General features: G+C 33.4%; 1 protein-coding gene across 4 annotated transcripts in view; it reads left to right on the forward strand.

The window, feature by feature from the left end:
* The window catches only part of LOC143225914 (dachshund homolog 1-like), a 50416-nt gene that overhangs the window by 20244 nt on the left and 5255 nt on the right, over positions 1–24917 (forward strand). For all 4 annotated transcript variants that reach the window (XM_076456121.1, XM_076456123.1, XM_076456124.1 and 1 more), the window contains 5 exons: positions 9646–9740; positions 15788–15949; positions 17884–18012; positions 18600–18683; positions 23997–24137. In XM_076456121.1, the coding sequence (XP_076312236.1) occupies positions 9646–9740; positions 15788–15949; positions 17884–18012; positions 18600–18683; positions 23997–24137 (611 nt within the window). The remainder of the gene's footprint in view (positions 1–9645; positions 9741–15787; positions 15950–17883; positions 18013–18599; positions 18684–23996; positions 24138–24917) is intronic.

The following is a 24917-nucleotide window of genomic DNA, read 5'->3' on the forward strand; positions in this document are numbered from 1 at the left end:
CAGATTCATATACTTATATCACCTCAGTTACCAGCAAAATAAATGTCAAAAGTAAAAACATAAACCAAGAACCGGTTTTTAGGAGAAGAAACATAAGTCTTAGGTATGTCAGTTTCAATAATACAACACAAACCCCATCAACAATATCATGTTACCAGTAATAACACAATAAGCACCAGCAGTAATAGATTCACACTAAGCACACAATAAGTACCAGTAGTAATCATTTAATACAGTAATCACCAGCAGTGATAGTCTCAACGTTAGAATATGTAGAGCACTAGTTTCACACTAAAACACAATAATTACCAGTAATAACATTTAACACTAAGAACATAATAACTAGTTGCAGTGGAGCACCAGTTTCGCAGTATGAACACAATGACTACCAGCAATGACAGTTTCACAGGAAAAAAACAAACAAACCCTAAGCAGTACTAGTTTTAGGCTTAGACCACGATAAGCATCAGTAGTGTTGGTTTTACTGTTAAAAGTACAATTTCTATTACCAGTGTCAACCCTGCGATTACAAAAAGAAAACCAATAGCAGTGCTTCTTTAACGTTTAAAATTCAATGTCGATTAATTATATCAGTCTCACTGTGATAATTGTCCGAACTAACCCTTCAGAATAGTTAATATGACGTATATAGCCTAAATTCCGTGAGACATTATTGGCCATACTAGTAATTAATCTGATAAAATAAATCTTCGTAGTGCCTACCATGTAAAAGCTGTAGAACTAACTCTTGGTAACAGCTAGCCAAAGAAGAGCCGGTAAGTAGATACTTGAAACTCTGCCATAATGGTTCTTCTTCACCACCATTTTAAGTTACTTTTTCTCAATTCTCAGTTAATACATTCTGGCAGATGATGGATTGCGGCTCGACAACAAAAAGCAAATTTAACTTCCAAAGAACATTAATCATTTGGCTGTCAAAGTGGTGAGAAGAAGGCCTCTTATTGGTCAGAAAGGTCTTAACAACGTTACTATGTGTCAACCTAGCTTAATTACTCGAAACTGAAAAGACAGATCGTCCAAAAATCGTGTAAGTTTAGCAAGTCTTCCCTGGTTACTTATGAAGTGTAGAGTTCCGAGATTCCCGTCGTTACATCAGGCTCAGATTTCTCTAATGCTCACCGAAGACTTTTTAACTTATGAAGTTGAAGCCTTACCATTACTTCCACTACACTACTCATTGGTGTAACAAGAAATTTGGTTTGAAGTCTTAATTGAACTTCTATATTAGCTTTACACCGCAATTTTCGAGGTTTTTAATGATTTTGAGCTTCGTTTCTTAGGTATGTTTCGTGCTATGTGATTTATCGCTTATTTAGTTACTGACAAGTGGTGTAGACTTCTATATATCTCCACTTTTAACGTGAGTGTTCGATTTTTATGCACAAGAAAAACAACTGATAGATTTATATCTGAGTATAATCTATGAGCACTTTAAATCAATATTTATTGCACCAATCGACAATTTTAAGCGTAGTCAACTCCTTCAGTGAGATACAGTTTTAAGTACTTAAACATTAACAACATTGCCTTTGTAAAAGTACAGTATTACTTTTGATTGGTATCTTTTGAATTTCGCACAAAGCTACATGAAGGCTATCTGCGTTAGTCGTCCTTAATTTTGCAGTGTACGACTAGAGGAAAGAAAGCTAGTCATCACCACCCACCGCGAACTCTTGAGCTATTCTTTTACCAATGATTAGTGGGACTAATCGTCACATTATAACGCTCCCATGGCTGAAAAGGCGAACATGTTTGGCGGGACGGGGATTCGAACCCGCGACCCTCGGAGTGCCTTAACCACCTGGCCATGCCGGGCCTATTACTTTTGAAGAACCAGCGCAGGTATTTTGTCATATCACACCAAAATTACGGAAATTATAGCAAACTTTATGTTTCGTATGCGAGTTAATTCCGAACAAAATGCTTAAAAGTGTGTACTGATATGAAGTTTTTTAGCCAAATCTTGTAGCTCAGATACTAATTTATATTTTAAATACACGTATCTTGTTTAATATAAAATTTGAAGCGGTAGTGTTTAATTAAGACCTCACGTAGCTACGTGGTAAACGTGCAACGTTGTGGATCTGAAGATCCATAATCCCATTACTGCATAAAAATCGCGCGTTGCACCCTGGGACAGCGGTTGCTTTATAATCAAATCCAGCTATTCGATTAGAGTAGCCCCACGAACAAGCGGTGTGTTTTGTTGATTAGTTCATTTTCTATAATTTATCACTTTAAAATTATGGAGGCTAGCAAAGGTATCCTTTATGTAGCTTTATGTGATTATCTTAAACAAACGAGCAATTGTGTTCTCTACAGTGTGTTTTATCGATTATAATGGGTCCGGCATGGCCAGATGGTTAAAGCACTCGACTCATAATACGAGGGTGGCGGGTTCGAATCCCTGTCACATCAACATGTTCATCCCTTTTAGCTGTGGGGCGTTATAATGTGACGGGGAATCCCACTATTCGTTGGTAAAAGAATAGCCCAAGTGTTGGCGGTGAGTGGTGATGACTAGCTGCCTTCCCTCTAGTCTTGCACTGCTAAATTAGGACGGCTGGCATAGATAGCCCTCGTGTAGCTTTGCGCGAAATTCAAAGCAAACCAAACCCATTGTCGATTATAATATAATTTACATGGAAACGATTTCCCTGTTATTTTGTTAGTCAGTGTATTCCTAATGTTATCAGTGGTCTCTACTTTGCACGATTCAGTTTGCAGATGAGCTGCCATTAATCTTTCGTCACATCGAATATTTAACTAAATACTTCAATGCTCTAAACAGGTAATTTCCTCTTGATGTTTATAATGCATGGTTTCAAAATGCCTAAAACATTAAAGCCACAAAAAAGTCAGCATTGAAAGTGTTGAATTTTATCACCCTGTCATGTCCATATCCTCGTGTTGTTAACGCCGGCTCGTAATGAAAGAACATTTGCTAAAACATAAAAGATATTATGATTCTCACAAACGTTTCCATCTCGTGAAGCGAAAGCGAGACTTTTTTCCTACACAGTAGGCATGCAACCACAAACAATGCCTCAGAGCATATACACATGATGAAGAATAAATTGTTTTTATTTTAGTGTAAATCTATAAAAAGAACTTTCTGTTCATTACGAGGAATCGAACACCATATTTTAGTGTTTTAAGTCAGTAAACTTATCGCTGACCCACTGGGAGACAAGTTGGAATGAAACTGGAAAAATTTAGTCCTACATCATTTTGATTGAACATATTTCTAAGCTACTATTTTTTTATTTCTGGCGATGGTTAAAATATAGTTAGGTGTTTTTTCCTTATCATAGTTTTGTACTTGAAAGGTGGAATTGAGTTGAATATATATACAAATAAAATTATACTGTTGTACAGGTGCGTAACTACTTCGCAGGGTATGGATGGATTTTTCACCAAAATTGGTATGGAGGTTCATTAAGGGGTATGTACCCCTTAATTTTTTAGTTATGCGGTTTCAATGGGTATTTTTCTTACCATTGCTTCACCTCCTGTTGATGGATCTTCACCAAGTATAGCATGAAGGTTTGTTGGCTCCATTTAGAGACATATACAAAGTTGTAGTTTGACATTTTGCATTTTTTGCAATAAGATATAAGGGAAGCAATTTTTCATGTTTTAAGATAATATTCCATTAATTACGAATATACATCACTTCCGTCCAGGAGACCGGTACTCCAGCTAGTGTAAAATAAATTAGTTTAAAATATTTCGAAAACTAAAGAATGCTCTTTAGTTAGGCGGCAGTTTCAAATACGAACATGCAGGGTGAATTAACTGCCAATTTATTTTAACTGGCCTTATAAAGAATGTACACAAACACACATATATTGTTGTTGTTTTTTAAAACCAACAAAATGCTTCTTCTATTTGTATTTCCTTAACATCTTTGTTGATCTCATACACATTTAGAAGGACAACTTATAATAAGTTAACGTAACACTAGTTTCTGATTAAACTTGCAATCTTATCACAAATATTTTTAATAATTAATAAGATTTCTTTATTGCATCTTTCCCACAATTTGCTTTATGACTTATGTTAATCACGATTTTTCATTTCACGAGAAAAAAAATGTCTACATGAATCGGAATATCAACTTTTTATTAATGTATAAAATAATATAATTTTAAAGAACAGGGAGTGTTAGTTATCACACAGACTGTATTTAAAACATAAATCAAAACACATCATACAAAAATGTTTAAAGCAAACCAGGTTTTTTTGACAGATATTTACTTATCAATAATCATAAACTAAACACCTGACACATTAATATTTCAACACAAAAAATAAAACATCAAAGCAAAACATCAGAGGTATTCTGTTTGAGTACCAGTCATTCGTTTAACATTCAGTTAAGTAAATTGAATATAATCTTAAATGCTAAGGCGTTCGATTTCTGAGAATATATGTAGTCATGCTTTTTAAACTTATGGTCTCCAAATTAAGTTCCATACAACTGTTTTCCCACTAATGTAGAAAATTTGGTTGTACTAATTAGCTTAATGTTCTATTAAATTTATCGTGTATAATTTTAACATATTATATATATATATATATATACACACACACACACCTGTTAACTTTAAGAGGTGCCAAATCGAGATACTTTTTGGAGACACTGCAACAGTGAGTACTTTCCTCTTGTTGCTAGAAGGTATGTTGTCTTTAGATTCGAGTTCTGCCACTGGTGAGCCTGTTATTGCTCAGGGTATTTAGGGCAGTTTTGTTAATGTTTCTCTTCATAACATTTATTTAACATCAGACCTAGTTTTGGAACTAGTTGTGATGGGAGTAAGACCTACTCTGCCAATTAAGGGTGTATCATTATTGTTGGGAGATGATTTGACTGGGGGGGGGAGTTGATACCAAACCCAAAATGGTTAGTGAGCCAATCACTGTTTCATCTAAGGATGATGTTGTTATTAACAAGCTTCTGAATGTGTTTTCCTCGTGTGCTGTGACTCGAGCTTTATTAAGCCAAACACAAATGATGAACACGTATTCAGAGAACGATATTATTGATTTTTCTCAGACTGTTTATGGATCCGTCAGGGATGGTGTGAATACTTGTCCTATTGACAATTCCTTGTTGAGTGACAATCATGAACGTGTGAAATCTGCATCAGCTGATGAAGTACCATTTTCTAGAAATAAACTGATCGCCGAGCAAGAAAAGGATTCACAGATCTCTTCAGTATTTAAATATATACTTCCAAAAGATGAATTAGAGAAAGTTTTTAAAGAAAATGGTGTGCTTACGAAAAAATGGAGACCATCAAATGTGTCAGCTTCAAAGGACTGGAATGTAGTTTATCAAATCGTTGTTCCGAAAGCATATCGTTCTGATATATCGAAAGTGACCCATGAATTCCTTATGGGAAATTAGTTAGGTGTTAACAAGACATGTGGCAAAATTATAGGACATTTCTTTTGGCCAAAAAACAAACAGGATGTTTCTCACTTTTGTAAAACTTCTCATACCTCTCAGTTGGTTAGATTTTTTTTTAAAATTTCCCACAAGGCTACACGAGGGCTATCTGCGCTAACCGTCCCTAATTTAGCAGTGTAAGACTAGAGAGACGACAACTAGTTATCACCAACCACCGCCAATTCTTGAAGTATTTCTTTATTAACAAATAGGGGGATTGACTGACATATTATAACACACCCACTGCTGAAAAAGCGAACATGTTTAGTGTGACGGGGATTCGAACCCGTGACCTTCAGTTTGCGAGTCGAGCGCCGTAACTATCTGGTCATGCCAGTCCCCAGTTGGCCAGAAAACCCAAACAGAAAATTCCCGTTGCTCCTTTAAAGCGTATTCCAGCTTTCAAATAACACCTCAGTTGTGTGATTATTGGTTGTGTTGAACCAAAAAGATAACATTTGTGTTGTAGCACTTTCGCGTGCTATGTAATTTTATTATCATAAGGTTATTTGTATTGATTGTGTTATATACATTGTAATGATTATCGAAGTTGTACAAATATTTTATAATATATCATATTTAAAGTATTGTTGGCAATGGTGTAACGGGTTTAATATTAGATATTTATTTTATTATGTATATTTGTTTCAGTTTAGTGCATGTAACGTATATTGTTAAATGTATAGTGCACAAGTCTAGTCTGTTCTCTAAATATGTAGAAGAATATATAGTGTAAGACTCAACAATATATGTTTCACATTGTTGCATACTGAAGTTTAGATAATTTCGCCCAAAGATGGTGTGAATACGTGTCGACGTGCCAAGAAACAGTTTAATAATATTATTGTTGGGTCGCTACAGTCAATATACTATAAATCTCCGAAGCTGTAATTGTGATAAACGCTTATAAATAGAAAAACTGCAGATATCTGACCAGAAACGTTTATAGATTTCGAACATTACAAACCATTTAATTTTAGTGAATGAATTAACTTCGGACGTTAGTATTTCTACTAGGACAGTAAATATCTTCGTCAGTAAAAAGTTAACTTGTAAGCGGCTTGATGTCAGTTAAGAATAGACAGCTAGCTAGCCTAACTGAAGTGAAACAATATCAACTCAGAAATAATTCGCTCGTCGAACTGGACTGTCGATAAAATATTCAGTTCTAGACCAGATAGAAGATTCAGTAATGTTTGTAAGTTTATAAAACTTTTGTATATAAAATAATATGTGTAATAACCATTATTATAGATTGTATTGTTGTTTGTATATTCAAATATATTTGTGTTAAGAAAGAAAATTGTGTGTATCAATCTCGTTCATAAATATCATAAATTTGATACATATTAACATTTAATCAACTTTTAAATCGGCTTTATGAAATCGTAATACGTAACGTACGTAACTTAATAAATCGGAGACTAGTTCGAAATAAATCATAATACGTTTGTTTGTTTGTTTTGAATTTTACGCAAAGCTACATGAGGACTATCTGCGCTAGCTATCCCTAATTTAGCAGTATAAGGAATGCAGGTAGTCATTACCACCAACTGTCAACTCTTGGGCTATTTTTTACCAACGAATAGTGGGATTGATCGTGACATTATAACGTTTCCACGGCTTAAACGGCGAGCATGTTTGATGTCACGGGTATTCGAACCCGCGACTCTCAATAACAAGTCGAGCGCCCTAAGCACCTGGCCATGCCGGACTTGTTATAATACGTAACGTCATTTATTGTGGGCTTATAAATATATACTAAGAGAATCACAACCATCTGCTAATATTACTAAATACTTTTATTGTAAGATATTAAAAAATACGTATATCATGATTGATGTTTATATCCGTATGTTGAACTTTTGGCACTTTCAATATCTGCTTTCAGTACTTGTATTTACTGCTGAGAAATCTCAGTAAAACTTGCACTTTAAAAGATCACATACTGTGTCATGCCCTAAATCAGTCCTGTTCTCTTTTACGATCTTTCTCACCATTGAAAATACTTTTTTTACTCGATGCATTGGAATGTGATTCAACACAATAAAGTGTAATAATGTCACACAAAATGAATAAATATTTTCAGTATCTTGGCTGGAACACTGTAGAGCTGAATATTGCCACTATGTTCGTTGTGTTAAATTATTTTAAAAAGTTGATATTGGGATATACTGGTCATATATCAAGAAAGTTGACATGCCTGAATATAAATGTTGCACATTTTTGCTAAATGTTGTTGTCAATAATATATAAAATGGTAATTAAACAAATTATTTTGTATTATTTAAATAATTAATATACTTTGAGTACATAACTCGATTTAAAGTTGTTTTGAGTTTTTCTTTTTCAGATATCATTAATTCAGATTTTTTTCAGTCACCTGTTCTTTGTTTCTTGTTTGTTTCAAGCACAAACCGAAACAATGGGCTACCTACTTTGCGTCCACCGCCGGAAATTAAACCCTGAATTATAAGTCCCTCGAATTTATGATTGAGCCACCGGTGGAGGGGCACTTGTTTATTTTGATGACCACTATATAACAAATAAGAGAGTAAAAGTAATTCATCTGCTAAAATCGGTCGGCTTGCTTACTGACTAGCGTGATGCTCCTGTTTATAAATAGGCATTCTCTTTACAGAAATTAAACTATACACAGTTAAGAGAAAGGCTCTAAATTGAGGTCCGATATTAAAACTTTTTCATGTTTAATACGCCTTTGAACAATACAAATGATTTAAAATTATATTTTAATTTTTTACTATAACAAAGTATAACCTAGTTATAATTATGTGGTAATTTTTCCAAACTCAAAGAGGTTCAGTCGAGTTTGGTTCATGCTCTAGATGACGTAATTTTTTCGACTTTCATAACAGCAGATGTTCACTCAGGCTTTTGCAGTTAAGTCATGCAGCTGCTACTTTAATCTCGATAATTTATTAACTCTGTAGCTGCAGCTTATTTCACTAAAATGCTCTCAACCTTAAAACCTTATACTTAACAAAGCTACCCAGTTTCAGAAGGTCAAACCACTGAGAAGGTAACTATATATGTATATATATATATATATGTGTGTGTGTGTGTGTAGTTAACTTCTCGGTGGTTTGACCTAGAACATTTTTCTACTATCTCTTCAACAATCACTACGTGTATTTCCAGTTTCAGAACATTTGTTATAGATCTTGGAGTTACGTAGCATTAGGTGCCTTCAGATATATCATCTGAAAACAGTAGTTTTGAGGATGTATTACCTAACATACTGAGTGAACTTGATATTTTCTTTTGTCGTATTAAACATGGTATAATGAGCTATATACTGCAAAATTTTAGAATGCCACATTTCCACATAAAATATCATAGGAAACTGTTAAACTTAGTACATTGTTGTTTCTTAATATACGTGTTATTATGTGCTATATACTTCAACATTGTAGAATTACAAATGTTTAGAGAAAAAATAGCAGTGTTTTGTTCCACTTTTGCTTTGTTGTGTCTTATTAAAAAATGCTACTATGAGATACATACTACAAAATTACTGAATGTCTAATTCCAACAAAAACTATCATGGTACTGAGTTGAAGTTTATTCTTTGTTTATTTGTATTTAACATGTTACTGTAAGATATATACTTCACAATTTTAGAATGTCTACTTTGTGCAGAGAATATTATAGTAATGTGTTGGACTCGATACTTTGAACACGTTAGTATCGGTTATATACTGCAGTATAATAGAATGGTACATTTCTACAGAGAATATGTTCAGTATGGCATTTTATTCTTTCTTATATACAGTTAGTACGAGGTATAACAGGATAACTCTACAACGTCATATTCCCAAACAGAATATCATAATATGTGTTCAATTCGTTTTTTGTTCCTTCGTAGTGAAAATATAGACTAGTATGATGTATGTGTTTCAAAACTATATAATGTCAAATTCCTAATCTCCTACTAATGCATTCAACCTTTATACCTTATTCTATTGTACTGAACTCGTTAACATAAACTGTAATATTAAATAATTCTACATGCCTACACAGAATATCTCACTATTGTGCTCAGCTTGGTACTTTGTTGTTTCGTATTAATATGTTTGGTATGGGTTATATACTCCAAAACTGTAGAATGCCACCTTTTCATATTAAATAAAATATCTTCTGTTTTCTAGACTAAGAGAAGACCGTCCACCTGAATTATTGACTGGGCGTTTCAAAACTTACAACCACCATAATAGACGAGGCAAGGATGCTACTTATCTCAACGGTGAGCTAAGAGTCAGAGATTCTGCTTCTCTAAAGTGTTTGTTTTCTACAAAAAAAAATATCCCATTCATATTAAAAACATGATATTACTCATGTCATCGGTAGGTTTCTTAACAAATATGTTATAAATAGAATTGGCAGACTTCTACACAACATTACCTCTCATCTAAGTAGTACGCTAAGCGTTTACCTCTTAAATCACTGGTACAATTTTATGTAAATATATAGTTGTGTATGCTATATTAAGAACAAATTGGACCCTTATTACTTTGTTGAAGTCATTACGTCCGGTCACGCTATATCTGACAATAATGCACCTTGATAATAGCCTTGCAGTGTAGTAAAATTGCAAAAGCTTTGTCATGTTCAAAGCTCAACATTTCGCCCTGCAGGCTTTCCACGGTCCATCTACGAATAGGACTGTTTTTAAAGACCATTTCAATAATCTGAATACAAAGAAATTCATAAGTGCTCTGTCAACTTGACTGGTATGTCTTCATGTGGAACAGCACATGAATACACGTCTTATTTTCTAGTTGCTTAAGATGAGCAACGATTGAAGGAATGTTTAGTGGAAGCAACTTTTATGCACCTTATTTGTGTTTCTCTCCAGACAGAGATCATTCTTGATTACGTTGTGCATATTTGGCTGGGACATGTGGACAGCTTTTGATACTGAGTTCGGTGTTCATTATACTCATTTATTGCAAGGCATCACACATTGTTTATAATTGTGAGGGTACGACTTGTTTCAGATATCTTTGTGAAACGTATTGACTCTCAAGTTCATTCATATTTTTTGTTTTCCAATGTCATGACGTACATGCTCTTATCAAAACCGACAACTTTTCACTGGAATCACTTTACTTACGTGAAATAAAAAAAAAAGTCCAAATGTAGTTCTGATACATCCCATTCCACTGCAAATTTATACTAGCCGTACTCTTTATATGACCTGCGTTTACTAATTTGTATATTCCAAATTGTTTTAATATAATGTACTCAAGCACTGTGTAGATTACTAATGCAAGTGGTACGTATGCCAATCATATCAATGTACGATTTATAAACTACAATTCCACACATATAAACGATACATTTCTAAGTAAGAATGTCACACATTTCAAGATAAGTTTATAAACGAAAGTGGTGTTCATTTTAATAGTAGATAAGTAAGCACGAATGCCACTTATGTTGCTGGTAATAATATCTATCAAAGGATATTTATGATGTGATTGGCGTAATAATTATTGCTTATGTTTTCTGGTTTAGCATTATTTTTAGGTTTACAGTTGGTTTGTAGACGTGTGTACTACGCATACTAATAGGAGGTTCTTAAGCAATGGTATCTCTCATTACAGCTATAAGACCTAAATAGTGACGTTACTAATGGTTTCTAAAGAGTCCGATAATTAGATTTAATTCACTGTATTCCCAAAAAGAATAATATAAATATCATGTAATATAGTTTTAGTTAGTTATCACCATTAGATTCCATCTAGGAACATAGGGCCGCAATCGCTTGCGGATTCTTCAACAAGTATTTACGTGAGTAGGTTGTTAGCCCACTGCACCTAGCCGTCCCTAATTTAGCAGTGTAAGACTAGAGGGAAGGCAGTTAGTCATCACCACCCATCGCCAACTCTGGGGCTACTCTTTTACCAACGAATAGTGGATTGACCGTAACATTATAACGCTACCACGGTTGGGAGGGCAAGCATATTTGGCGCGATGCGGGCGCGAACCCGCGACCCTCAGATTACGAGGCCTTACGCGCTAGGCCATGCCAAGCCCTCATGTAATATAATTCTACAGTAATTCACCGTGAATGTTGTTATTAAGCACAAAACTACACAAAGGGTTTTCTGTGCTTTACCCAGTACGGGTATTGAAACCCTGTTTCTAGCAGACATACCGATGTGTCACTGACATGGAAGGTATGTATAAAGAATTCATTTAACTCATTGTTACTTGTTAAATTTCGTTCATAGCTACTCCAGGGACATCTGCGCTTGCTGTCCCTGATTTTGAAATGATAGATTAGAGAGAGAGGTCAGCTGGTCAGGGTTTCACTAATCGAATAATGAGATTTAACCGAATTTTTTATAATGTACCCAAGGCGTACGATGTTTGTCAATGGTAAAGGAGGGCGATCCACGGAACCTGAGATCCACAATCCGGTACGTTAACCCACTAGGCTGCGAGCAGCCAAGTTCATTTAATAAGGTCTCTGAAGAATCTTATTAAAATGCTGACTAATTTTTTTTAATCAGTAAAGACAAAAAGTACAATGAATTGGTTTACTTAATAGCATTGCAGAAGGACCACCATAAGCACGGTGACTGGATTTACTTTAATATAATAATGCATTATATCCCATAAGTACGACGACAAAGTTTGTTTAATACAACTAAATAGAATAAACCTATAATCACAGTAGCTAGGCTGTATTAACTTCAGTCATCTAGAGCTCACCATAAACACATCGGTGGACACAACAGATGGCCAAATGTGGCTTTGCTATAAGAAAAACATACACACAAACTCATCTTATTCAATACAGCCAGGCAAAGCACCTATAAACACAATGAGTAAGTTGTATTAAGCTCAGTTACGGTTTCGTTTAAAAAACTTTCAGTGAACTATGCAGGCACAATATTTAGGCTTTATTTAATATAATTACACGATTTTGTTTAATACAATCTTTCAGAAAACTATGCAAACACGACATTTAGGCTTTATTTAATATAATCACACGGTTTTGTTTAATACAATCTTTCAGAGAACAACAAACAGAATATTTAGATTTCATATAATATAATTAGACAGCCTCGTTTAATACTGTATCTCGGAGAACCATGCAAACAAGGTGTCTTGGCTTTATTCAAAATAATTACAAGGTTTATTTTAAAACACTCTTTTGGAGAACCAAAACACCAGGGTGTATAGATTTTATTTGATATAAACGCACGAATTCGTTTCCTGCAGTCTTTTGGAAAACCACATGAACAGGGATACTAGATTTACTATACTACAATAATAATAATTTCGTTTATTACAATTTTTAAGATAACCATTTAAACACAGTGTCTGTATTTTATTTCAAACAATTAGATATAAAAAACTTTGTGGGAGGAACTAAGTTACTATTTAGTGTAATCACATCATAAGCTTAAAACATTTACAGTTAATACAATCAATTTCCTAAAGAATCACACATTCATCCCATGAATAAGGTGTTGCGTCCCGCCAAAGGAATGGACTGTGTTACACAGTTTCACTCTGTATGGGGTTAAGAAAGCAGTTCATGGTAAATAAATGTAAAGAGTTGAGATTTAAACAACAAAATACAGAATTCGTGACGGCGAGAAACTCACTTGAAGTAAAAATGTATTGTAAAGACGGCTGGTATGGGTATTAACACTTTAATTAAAATAAAGTACAGAACAACGTTTCGATCTTTTTAGGTCATCTTCAGGTTAACCTTGAGAATAAAAAGTACAGAATCTCTTTATAACACAAAAGTGAGAAAATAAGATTTGCCAACCCTTAGAAAAATTATTTACTTTTACTGTAACTAAAGTCACGTTTTTATTGCTTATAATGTGCAAAGCCAAAACAGTAAGTTTTAAAAAGTGGAGTAATAAAACGTATTTCTATGAGAAAAGAGATGTGGTGTAACACGTTTATAGAAGAATTGTTAACATAGCCACATCTAGAACTACATTTGTACGGTTATTAGCTACTTTTTATTAGTAATTTTACTTATAAGCTCTTCATACAGTATACTAGTTAGGCTTTAGATCTAAAATTAGAAATTGGTGTTAAGTTACATAAACTGTTTTCTCTCAAACAAAATGTTAAAATAGAAGATGAAGTAATTGGACCAGAAAATATTAAAGTTCTAACGGAGCTAAATTTCGCTCCTTGGATCAACCGTAGTTTTAATTGGTACTATGATGAAGATTTAAAACAATTTAGCAATAAATTTTATACAGATGGTTCAAAAATTAATAATAAAATTGGATGTGCTTATATATATATTTATAATGATGAAATTAAAAATGAAAGTTTGTTTAGATTAAACGATAATACAACGCTACTTATGGCTAAATTGTTTGCAATTTTTAAGACTATTGCTTTCATGGTAAATAATAACATTTATGAAGCAGCGATATATTTTGATTCAAGGTCATCATTAATGGCACTTAAATCATGTAAAGATAATAATTATTTAGTTTATAGAATTAAAGAATATATTATCTACAATAATCTTAATATTACTTTTGTTTGGGTTAAAGCCCACATTGGGATCATTTACAATAAAACAGTAGATCTTAAGACTAAGGAAGCCACAGAGAAAATGGAAATTAACGCTGAATTTAGATATAGTAAAAAACAAATTAAAACAAAATTAAATAAAGAATTATTAAGTAATTGGCAACAAAGTTGGGATGATGCTTCTGTTGGTAGATTCACTTATAAAAATTTTAATAAAGTAAGTCTTAATAGATGTAAAGGAGATTTCTATATGAATCAAATTTTAACAAATCATGGGGTTTTCCCAGAATATCAAGCAAGATTTTACGGAAAATCTAATTTATGTCACTGTGGAGAAATAGGTACACACGATCATATAATTCTATATTGCAAAAATTACGATTATATTAGAAAAAAATATTTTCCTAAAAGTTATTTCAATTGGGAATTTAAGAATTTGCTATTAAATGTGGGAGCAGTAAATGGTATTAAGTGTATTATTACTGATATATTGGAAAAGTTATGTTGAAATTTGTTCGATTTATTTAGGTATGTAACTGATGTAGTATATTATAACAATCTTGTAAGTTGTATAAATATAATATTATTATTGTTAGAATTATTTTAAAAAAAGAAAAAGAAAAGATTATCTTGAAATTTGTTTGATTTTTATTTGTTTTTGTTTGTTACGAAGTTGGTAACTGATATAATATTTTGTAATACTCTTGTATATTGTAAAAAAAAAAAGTGGGATTTGGCGACAAATTTTTTAGTTAGAGGAAGTCTCAATTTGAAATGTTAGGTTTTATTAGTTTGATTTGCTCTACTGGCTGGATTTGTGTATGTTGATATTGGAGTAATTAGCGAGAAGTATTGCTTTGCAGCGGCATAATCATTCTTCGAATACCCCGTAAGGGGTGGGTCGATTGTATTTCTGGTTCTGGTTAATAAGCATTATTAATAAACTTCATCTACTATATTCCGATAGAGGGAGTCATAATTATGAGTAGTAAATTTCATTGGTAAATATGTACCTGTGACACTATAGGCCCGTTTACAACTGAGGTAACCAGGAGCTTTTTAACGTTTGATAAAGATAACATTGTTATCGATATTTACTTTGAATAAGAGAAAAAATACGTTGGTTTGGCTGTTATTAAGCGCAAAGTTACATAATGAATTTTTGTGTTTTCCCCCTTTCCACTGATATCTAAACCCGAATTTTAGCTTTGTAAGCCGACAAACTTATCACTGAGCCATTGGGTAGCAAAAATATAAGTATACTAAATAGTTTCGCAAAACTGCTTATTTGTGCACCACTCGATGAAATAACTTGTATTTAAGTCTGTTAAAAACATTTGTGTGTATATTTAGTGCAACTTTTCACAACTTAGCATTTCTGTCTTACTTAATTGTGCTTTATTGTTATTTTGTTTTACGAATTTCGCGCAAAGCTACATGAGGGATATCTGCACTAGCCGTCCCTAATTTAACACTGTAAGACTAGGGGGAAGGCAGCTAGTCATCACCACTCACTGCTAACTCTTGGGCTACTCTTTTACCAACGAATAGTGGGATTGATCATCACGTTATAACGCCTCCACGGCTGAAAGGGTGAGCATGTTTGGTGCGACGGGGATTTGAACCCGCGACCCTAAGATTACGAGTCGAGTACCTTAATCCCCCTGGCCATGCAGGACCAACAGCAACGGTAATGTTACATCGGTATTTTACTCCGAGTTATATATTTTGTTGCAAAAGTAAATTAACGGTTTCTCTTATTCAAAGGAACCACTGGTAACGCTCACCTTTCCGGACTCAATCTCTCTCAGACCAGCGGGCTAGAAGAACAAATCTCCGGCAGAAAGAACGATTTGAAGTACGATAGCGACTACAAAGACGACGATGATATTTACAGTGACGACGATTACGAGTTTCAAAAAAATGAAGGTTTGGCATAAGTAATCTCTCATTACATACGTTGTAATTTTCTACCTTTCATAATTTATTTTAAAATAGGCATCTAACGTTTCCACTTAGATAACGTGTTACATGCTAACTGTATTTATTTAATATATTATCTACCTTTGTTACTTAATGCCATCTTTATTGTTCTCTATCTTTATCGTAATTTTTACTGAACACTTTTTACTCTTTGCTTACAATAATTTTCCTTGTTCATTTACTCAATGGGGTTAATAATACCTATTAATTCAGCGCAATTTTTGATTTAGCTATGCATTACACTATGTAACAAAATTTTTACTTTTTCTTGTTCCTGGGCAAAAAGTGTTATTTCCCAATTGCTTATGCCTAAAGTAAAAGAAAAGACCTATTTTTCTCTTCAAACTTTGCTTTTGTAACCTGGGAGCGTATAATGAAAACGTGATGGCAGACTATATTTGGGGGCTGATACGTGAAAGTGATTTACATTAGGGTCGCAAATCTTGAAAAACTACTTACTTCTAAACATTTTGTTCATTTTTATATAACTTTAGTATAAATATATGTAAATCTTGATTCACATGTTATTTTATTCAGACCTTATGTAAATGAAAATGTGCAAATTTCTCCATTTTTATATAGAAAATAGGTTAATTTCTAATTTTTATTATCCAGGTCACAAAAGTAAAGTTTGATGGGAATAATGGTTATTTTCTGTACTTTTACAACATAAGCAATTAAAAAATAACACACACTATCCAGGAACAAAATTTGTGTTACATAGTGTTATTTATAAACTAAGCTTTTCATTGTTTTCTGCTTTTTTCCACTTAATGCGTGACATATACCGATTCCACTGACGTGTAATCTACTGTGTTCAATGTACTTTGTAATGATGTTTACTGAATGAACTTACATTCTACCACTTTCTTACCATGTAATCCGACAACATAGTTAACACGTAATTAATATATTATTTACCATTTTCACATGATTAATGTGGTATGCAATATCCAGTAGTTTAATGTGTTACCTATCACACTTGCTTAGCGTAGTATCTATTATATTTGCTCATTTAGCTCTTAATATCTAAGGTGAATTTTGGCAAGACTGTTCTGATGTCCAAAAGCGGTTTTTTTAATTACTTAAAAAGTCGATTATTATACGTAGAATTTCCGCTAGCATGAAACAAAAAATATCAATACTATTAGAAAGTCAGTTATTATGAAAATAAAGCTTTGTTTCATATGAAATCCACCCAAGTAAATACTTATTTAAGTAAATACTTATTTAAGTAAATACTTATTTAAGTAAATACTTATTTAAGGGAACCACTGATAGCGCTCATCATTTTGGACAGAATATCTAATGGTTAACACACTGTGTAGTTTTGACTACTTTTAACTTGCTGTCTACCATTTCTATTTATTTGTAGCCCCCCGCTAGCACAGCGGTATGTCTACGGATTTACAACGCAAAATCAGGGGTTCGAGTCCTTTCGGTGGGCTCAGCAGACAGCCCGATGTGGCTTTGCTATAAGAAAACACACACTATTTATTTGCATATGTTATCAGCCACTTCCTTAATAAGCGCCCCCCGCTAGTACAGCGGTATGTCTACGGATTTACAATGCTAAGATTAGGGGTTCGATTCGACTCAGTGGGCTCAGCAGATAGCCCAATGTGGCTTTGCTGTAAGAAAAACACACACCGTTAATACGTATAGCACCATAGCATTAATATGTTTTTTACAATACATACTTATTGTATTAACACAACTCGTATTTTCAGTAAACCCCACAGTGTTATTTTAGGGGGAAGAAGGGGATATCAGAGCACATGTTTTTTAATAAGTGTGATTTTTTTTCAGATCACATCGATAGTCTCGATGTCAGCAGTACAGACCACTTTTCTCAATATGACCTTTTTTTTTTATTCCAGTAACCAGTGGTTTTCCTTCCGGACCAGGCGAGTCTTCTATAGAAACGTTACTAAGAAATATTCAAGGACTTCTAAAAGTTGCGGCAGACAACGCTAGGCACCAAGATAGACAAGTTAACCTCGAAAAAGGTAAGTTGTAAACATGGGTTAACTATGCAGTGGTGTTTATGCGTACCGATTGGCTTTTCAGCTACGTCGGGGGTGATCGTAACCTCGGAAATTTCAATTAACGTCAATCGAGAAAACGCAAATAAATTACGATGGACTAGGAGACCAGTAATAAAATCGTCTGTTTTTTTATTGCAATCGTTTAAGTATTCTCAGACCTTTTCCGATGTTGTAACAAATTTCCATTTCTTTTATGCAAGGCATAAAGAGCAGTTCACATCTTGAAATTTATTTATATGTTAACTGAAACAAAATAATATCTGTAATGTAATTTTTAGTGGTTTCAAAATCTGTTATTTAAAGCAATGCTTTAAGCTATAATGAATTATGATGTCTGGAACTGAGTTTTATTTCAAAAATCCTGTTTTTGTAACATATTTGTGTTTTGTTCTATGCTGATACCTTTATAAGTTGTTTCAAACTTTTTAATGTATTTAGTGCTTTTGAAGCTTAACTTATTATTGTATTACGTTTTGTGTAAGCCTAATATTTTGATAAGTTGTGTTAAAACAAAACCTGAGATCCTAATCAATATTTTCTTATGAAAGCGGAACTGAAAATGGAGATTGTTAGAGAAAAAGAACTTCGGGACAGTCTAGAGAAGCAACTTCTCGAAGAACAAAAAATTAGAAGTGAGTATAACGTTTTAATAACTTCTTCGTTATTTTTAAATTACGTATAAGGATGAACTTTTACCTCCGCTAGTAGTACAGGGGTATGTCTACAGAATCACACTACAAGACACCGTGTGTTTTTCTGTGTGTTTTTCTTATAGCAAAGCCACATAGGGCTATCTGCTCAGCCCACCGAGTACAAGACACCGGCTTTCGATACCCATGGTAGACAAAGCACCACTAGCTCATTGTGTAATATTGTGTTTAATTCCGAGCAAAGAAACAACACTTTGAACGTTATAAGCAATAGAAAATGGCTAATTATAGTTTTATAGCACACAATAAAAACTGTGGGCTGAGAGTAACTTACAAACTACAAAAATAAAAACAAGCAACTTGTCTTTTGTTTCCTTCTTAGACAAAACTAGTGAAATTTATCAGCTTAAATCATCAAAAATTCGATATTTTTGTCATTACCTATAGTTCTAACGTTTACAGATATAAGCAACACATTTAGCATGCGTCCTTCACCCTGAATTTGTTGAATATACAGGTAATTTTCGTGATTCTATACAACATTGAAAATAAGTATGTAAACTGTAAATAAAATTCAGGTATTATGGGATTGCTCTCCACTCTACAGTATGAAATCAAATTGTACCTGAATACAAACACACGTTGACAACATATATTGTAAGTGGTTGACATTGCTACACCAATATAGTGCGTATGAAATACCGACACTTATACTGTTCTTAGCAGAAAAAATATGACACCAAGCACAAAGAAGTGGTGAAATAATAACTACAAGGGGAGGGAAGAAAAATGAGTAAAAGGCTCACAACAATGCCTTGACCAACACAAAGTCCTAATATGAATATTATTGAAGCTTTATGGGCTTATATAAAGAGAGAAAGGACCAGTGAGCTACTTCAACTTGGATGAACTTTGTGGAGTAATACACGAGGTTTGGACAAATATTTTACAGTCATATGTTAATAAACTTATTGTAACATGAAAACAAACTTTACTTAAATATTTACAGTAAGTACGAAATATTGGAGCATTGTACAACTTTTATACTTTTCTTTTGTACTTTCTGTAATAATTTATTGCACATATGATATATTGATCATTTATTTGCGACTACACATTGTTTGTAACCTTTGTAGGTATATCATCCGTGTGTTTTCATAATCACTCTCGATTCTATGTGGGGTTTCAAAGTTATTAAATTGAAGTACTTATGATACATCTACAGAACTTTAGTTGAAGCTACTAAAGTGAACATTTAAGGAGTAGTCATTAACTGTCTTCTATAGTGGTTGCTTTGACACATGAGATCTCTGCCTTAAAAGAAACAAATATAGAGTAGATATAATATTCTGTATAATAAAGTGTCAAAATCTATCGAGTAGTAGGTTATGCATTTAGCCTTAACGCTGTTGCTACTATATGTAGCATTCTCTCTTAGAAGGTCTTAATGTAACAGTAGAGAGGTAAGATTGTGTTTTAGGAAGAGAAAAAGATTCACTTCATCCATTATCTCGTTACATCCAATATCACTCATACTTCTTACCATTGATCAAAATCATCATCTCTACATATATAAAGTGTTTTCTGATTATTTTTGTCTCTAACTTTGATGTTATAAATAAAATATTATTTATGTTTGTATAATGCAAAATTAAGCTTCATCAATGCATTTAAATTACCTGAAGTATCACATCTTCCTCAGGATTCGTGTTCATTCGGTTTTGCGTTTTGTTCCAAGTGTGTTAAAAGACTGTTTATCTAATTAATTGTTATTTTCTTTACAATTAAAAGCAATACAACATTAAAATGTTACACAATAAATAATTATTGAAAAAGGGACTTGCCATAAAAGACTCTACATATGTTTCAGTGTCTATATGACACTATTTTCAATAAAGTGACATGATAAACTGAATCGGTAAAAAATCATGGAAGATCTAATCCCGTGAGTGACTATTAGATACACGACATTGTCGTCACAAATTGCTAGACTTTTGTCCACGAACTCAGTTGGCCATTACGACAGAAGCTGGAGTGATTATCAGGAACCACACAGTGAGGAACAGCTTCAATGGTTTGGGCTTAATTCAAGCCTGTTCTACTCTAAAATAACATCGAACAATCCGTTCGTATTTTTTTACAAAATAAACAAAACTGTCATAAACATCATATGGCACCCGTACTCCACACAGATTAATCAAAGTTTTGTGTACACCAAGGATTACTGGATTCCCTTTGGCAAGTCAATGGTATATTTTGTGCTTATATTATCTTGGTAGCTCAATTACGGCTTAGGAAGGCAACTGTGAAAGGTTCCCAGGAATGAATTTAATGTTCGACAGCATATACATACTGGCGTTGTATTGGAAACATTTTTAAAGTTATTCATGAACACAAGAGGACTGGACTTTACTTATAAAGGATTATTCCCGATATTGTACTGCCAATATTATTATTTTCTTGAACGTGTAATTACAAAGGTCACGGATTGGCTAACAAGATTCTTAGACCAAACCCATTTGACCGTCTCTAAGAGTGCCTTAGACACGGTTTCTTAACACTTTACCACAGTATTCGACATTTAATAGTGCAATACACTTACTAAATAATAGTAAAAGATTCCTCGAAAGTGGCTCATTACCTCATTAGACATATACCTTACAGACGCACAAAGTATATGAATGCCGAGAAGCAGGGTCATGCTCGTTTCTAATCATCTCTTTAATACAATCACTTAACATTCAAAAATGTTTATGTTATAGTGAGTTATAATGAGAGTATCAGTGGTTGCACGACCATGGATAAAGATTTAATCCGAAACACTAAGGCTTTTGTTACTGAAACCAAAATAATAGTTGATTATATTATCACGAGACTTCAAAGGAAACTTTCCGTAAAGGATGTATAATCCAATATTAAAAAATTAATGATTGTTATCAAACTTTCCATGTATGTAATTCAATTATGTTAAACTTATTATATCTAGCGAAACAAAAATATCATAAATACGGCAGTAATTATAAGAGGAATGGGCCAGATATGCAATACAAATTACACTCTCAAATGTATTGTACATTGCAGACAGCATGTAAATAAAACTTTATAAACATTTTACACACACACACACACTTCTAAGTAGTAAACAAACCAACTGCATAATATAAAGTCACCATGCACTCAAGAAAGTCGACAGAGTAGAAAAATTTCTCAAGACTACAAATTTGTCAATCTGACTATCTAGCTGACTAACGTTGTTGGAAAGGCATAAGTCTCTCTTGCCTTCATCTTATACATAACTAAATGTACATGACTGAATTATTTTACTTTGGCTAAAAGTGTTCTTCTTAGTTTTACTTATAATCTTGGTAATAACAATAATCATTTTGCAACTAGTAACGAGTTAATAATACACTAGTAGCCATATGCTATGATTACGAGCGAGCTCTGTGAGTTGCCAAGTAGCAACCCGCCCTCATATCATGTGTAATGCACGATTCCTTATGCGAACCCATTACTTTATCATCTTGCAGTTGTTTCAGCTAGATAAAAATATGAACTATGTAGATTCTCTAGATTTAGGTTCTAACTCTGATCTAATCTTTGAAATCAAAGTTTTCAGTTCTGTACATCTCACTCGAGGGTTTTATGTTGTACAAGGTAATTTTATCATATCAGTGGGTGCCTACAACGTCAGTCTCCTACGTGAGGACAAACGCTACCACTGCTTCTATGACAGGCTTTGCTCGAGAAAGCAAAATCTGTAAATTATATGAGTTATCTTTGAATTGTTTTCAAACTAAGTGTAAGATATTGGAATCTAAGGTTGTACTTCAAACAGTGTGATTTTTAAAATATGCCTTTCAAGGAAACAAATCGAGAAAAAAGGAGAAAATATTATGTCATAAGCTAAAAAAATATTGTTTTCCAGTGAAGAGACTATTACTGCAAGAATGGAGAGAAGGGTAGAAACAATAATACTGAATGTGCAAAACAAGCCTTAGTCATTAATAGAGCAAAGAGAAAAAATTGCCACCATCACTAGATGGAAAAAACTATAACCGATTTATCAACAAAAGCCAAGAAATATGGAGAGATAGCTCTGAGAAAAGCTACGAGGAGGGTTAGCCTAGAGTCCAGTCACTTTCAAGCCTTAACGCCTGGAATAGTTACAAGAAGAAAAGGCTAACAAAGCAGTCACTCTTGAGACTTAGTGCCAAAAAAACTATGAGAGAAGTGTAAACAATATTTAAATAAAAAAATTAGTAATTAGGAAGGAGAGCACCATAAAATAAGGAAACAAGGTAGGAATGGGCAAGTTGACATGATAACACTTTGTTTTTTTTTCGAAACGCTGCAACCTGAAAGTGGATATCCTGGTTTTTACATCATTTTCTAAAGGTTATGGTTGTTTTAGTTTTATATACATGCTAATTGGTTTTAGAAGCAATTTAATGCTTACATTTAAATATGAGCGACAGGACCACGCACATGAAAAGTTGTAACGGGAACGTTTTGTTTTTTTTATAGAAAAAACAACAACAAAACAACTGATCCAATTTTCACTAATTATTTAACACTGTAATATTTAGAAACAAAACAAATTACTATTATTTTCCAACTAAATCTCTTATCAAAGCCCTTGTTGTGTAGATATTTTCCAGTATTTATTTCTGAGTTATTGGTTATAAAATACGAATAGAAATACTAAGCAGCATCGTAAATAAACATTTGTTCTTGGTACATAAATGACTGGGACACGCCAACTTTGGTGTGTTAGTTACGGCTCTACAGAGTCGTAAGTTACGTGCGTCATAAACGTCTGGGCACAATTCTCGACGGTAAGAAAGCTTGTTACTCCGGCTATCATTCGCAAGCACGTGCATTATTTACACGGTGTGCGTGCCACAACTCTCCGCTCGTTAATCGTTTTGAAGTTGATTGGTTATACTTGAAAATTGTTATCGGAAAAGTAACTTTGTATACTAGAAATTTCGTCATATCACACGACAGTATCAGCAATCTGTTTAACTTTTAATGTAATAGAATACTTCAGATGTATTATAAAAAACAAAATAAAAGATATATATTTATCACTAAAGTAAAATTAAAAATTATAAAATATTAGTAAAGATTCACAGCAAGGTTAAAAAACTCAAAAAAGAAAAAAGTCAAATAGCAGTTGTTGACGTATTTCTAGAAGTGATTGTTTTCAAGTTGTGCTTAAAATTAGATATGCAGGTATATATTTACTAGTCATATTTCTATAGCGAAGTTGTATTTTTTTCCTCGTCCTAGTCATTTATCAGAAGAGACTGAAGAAAGAACGTAGGACTCGACGACGGTTACACGAACAGTTCCAGGTGGAAATTCAAAAGAGAACTCACTGTGAGGAAGCGTTTCGTAATTCTTCAGTGGACTCTTTGCGTTTGTTGAATGGTAATGCACACAGATTTATTGTACAGTAACTAAGATTTTAATACAGATTGTCTTCAGTAAAACCAGTTGCAAATGATTTTACTTTTATGTAATAAAAAGTTTATTCATCACAGGAAAATACTGAAGGGTTTAAATATAATCAGTGAAGGATGTTCTGGAATGAATAGATATATAACATATATATAATAAATACGTATATAACTAACGAAAAATATTATACATTAAACGTAAGAAAATTCAAGAAGGATAATATAGGATAAATTATGTTATATTATTACATATCACACAAAAATAGTGAATAAGATGTATGATAAACATATGATGGCTTGGCATGGTCAGGTGGTTAAGGCCCTCGACTGGTAATTCGAACGTCGCTGATTCGAATCCCTGTCACATCAAACATGCTCGCCCTTTCATCCGTGGGGCGATATAATGTTAAGGTCCATCCCACTATTCGCTGATAAAAAATAGGCCAAGAGTTGGCGGTGGGTGGTGATGACTAATTGCCTTCCCTCTAGTCTTACACTGTTAAATTAGGGACGGCTAGCGCAGATAGCCCTCGTGTAGCTTTGCGCGAAATTCAGACCACAAACATGTGATATTTGAATATTAACACCTACGGAAGTGTCATTTACCATGAATACATTTCTGTGTTTATAGGTTAAAAAAAGGCGGAACGTCGTCAATTAAATCGATTTGCATAATAACTTTAGCATACAAGTAAAATAAAACGTATTTAAAATTCTTTGTTTGAAATTAAGCACAAAGCTACACAATGGG

This window comes from Tachypleus tridentatus, chromosome 9, assembly GCF_004210375.1.
Source record: "Tachypleus tridentatus isolate NWPU-2018 chromosome 9, ASM421037v1, whole genome shotgun sequence".
Lineage (NCBI taxonomy): Eukaryota > Metazoa > Arthropoda > Merostomata > Xiphosura > Limulidae > Tachypleus > Tachypleus tridentatus.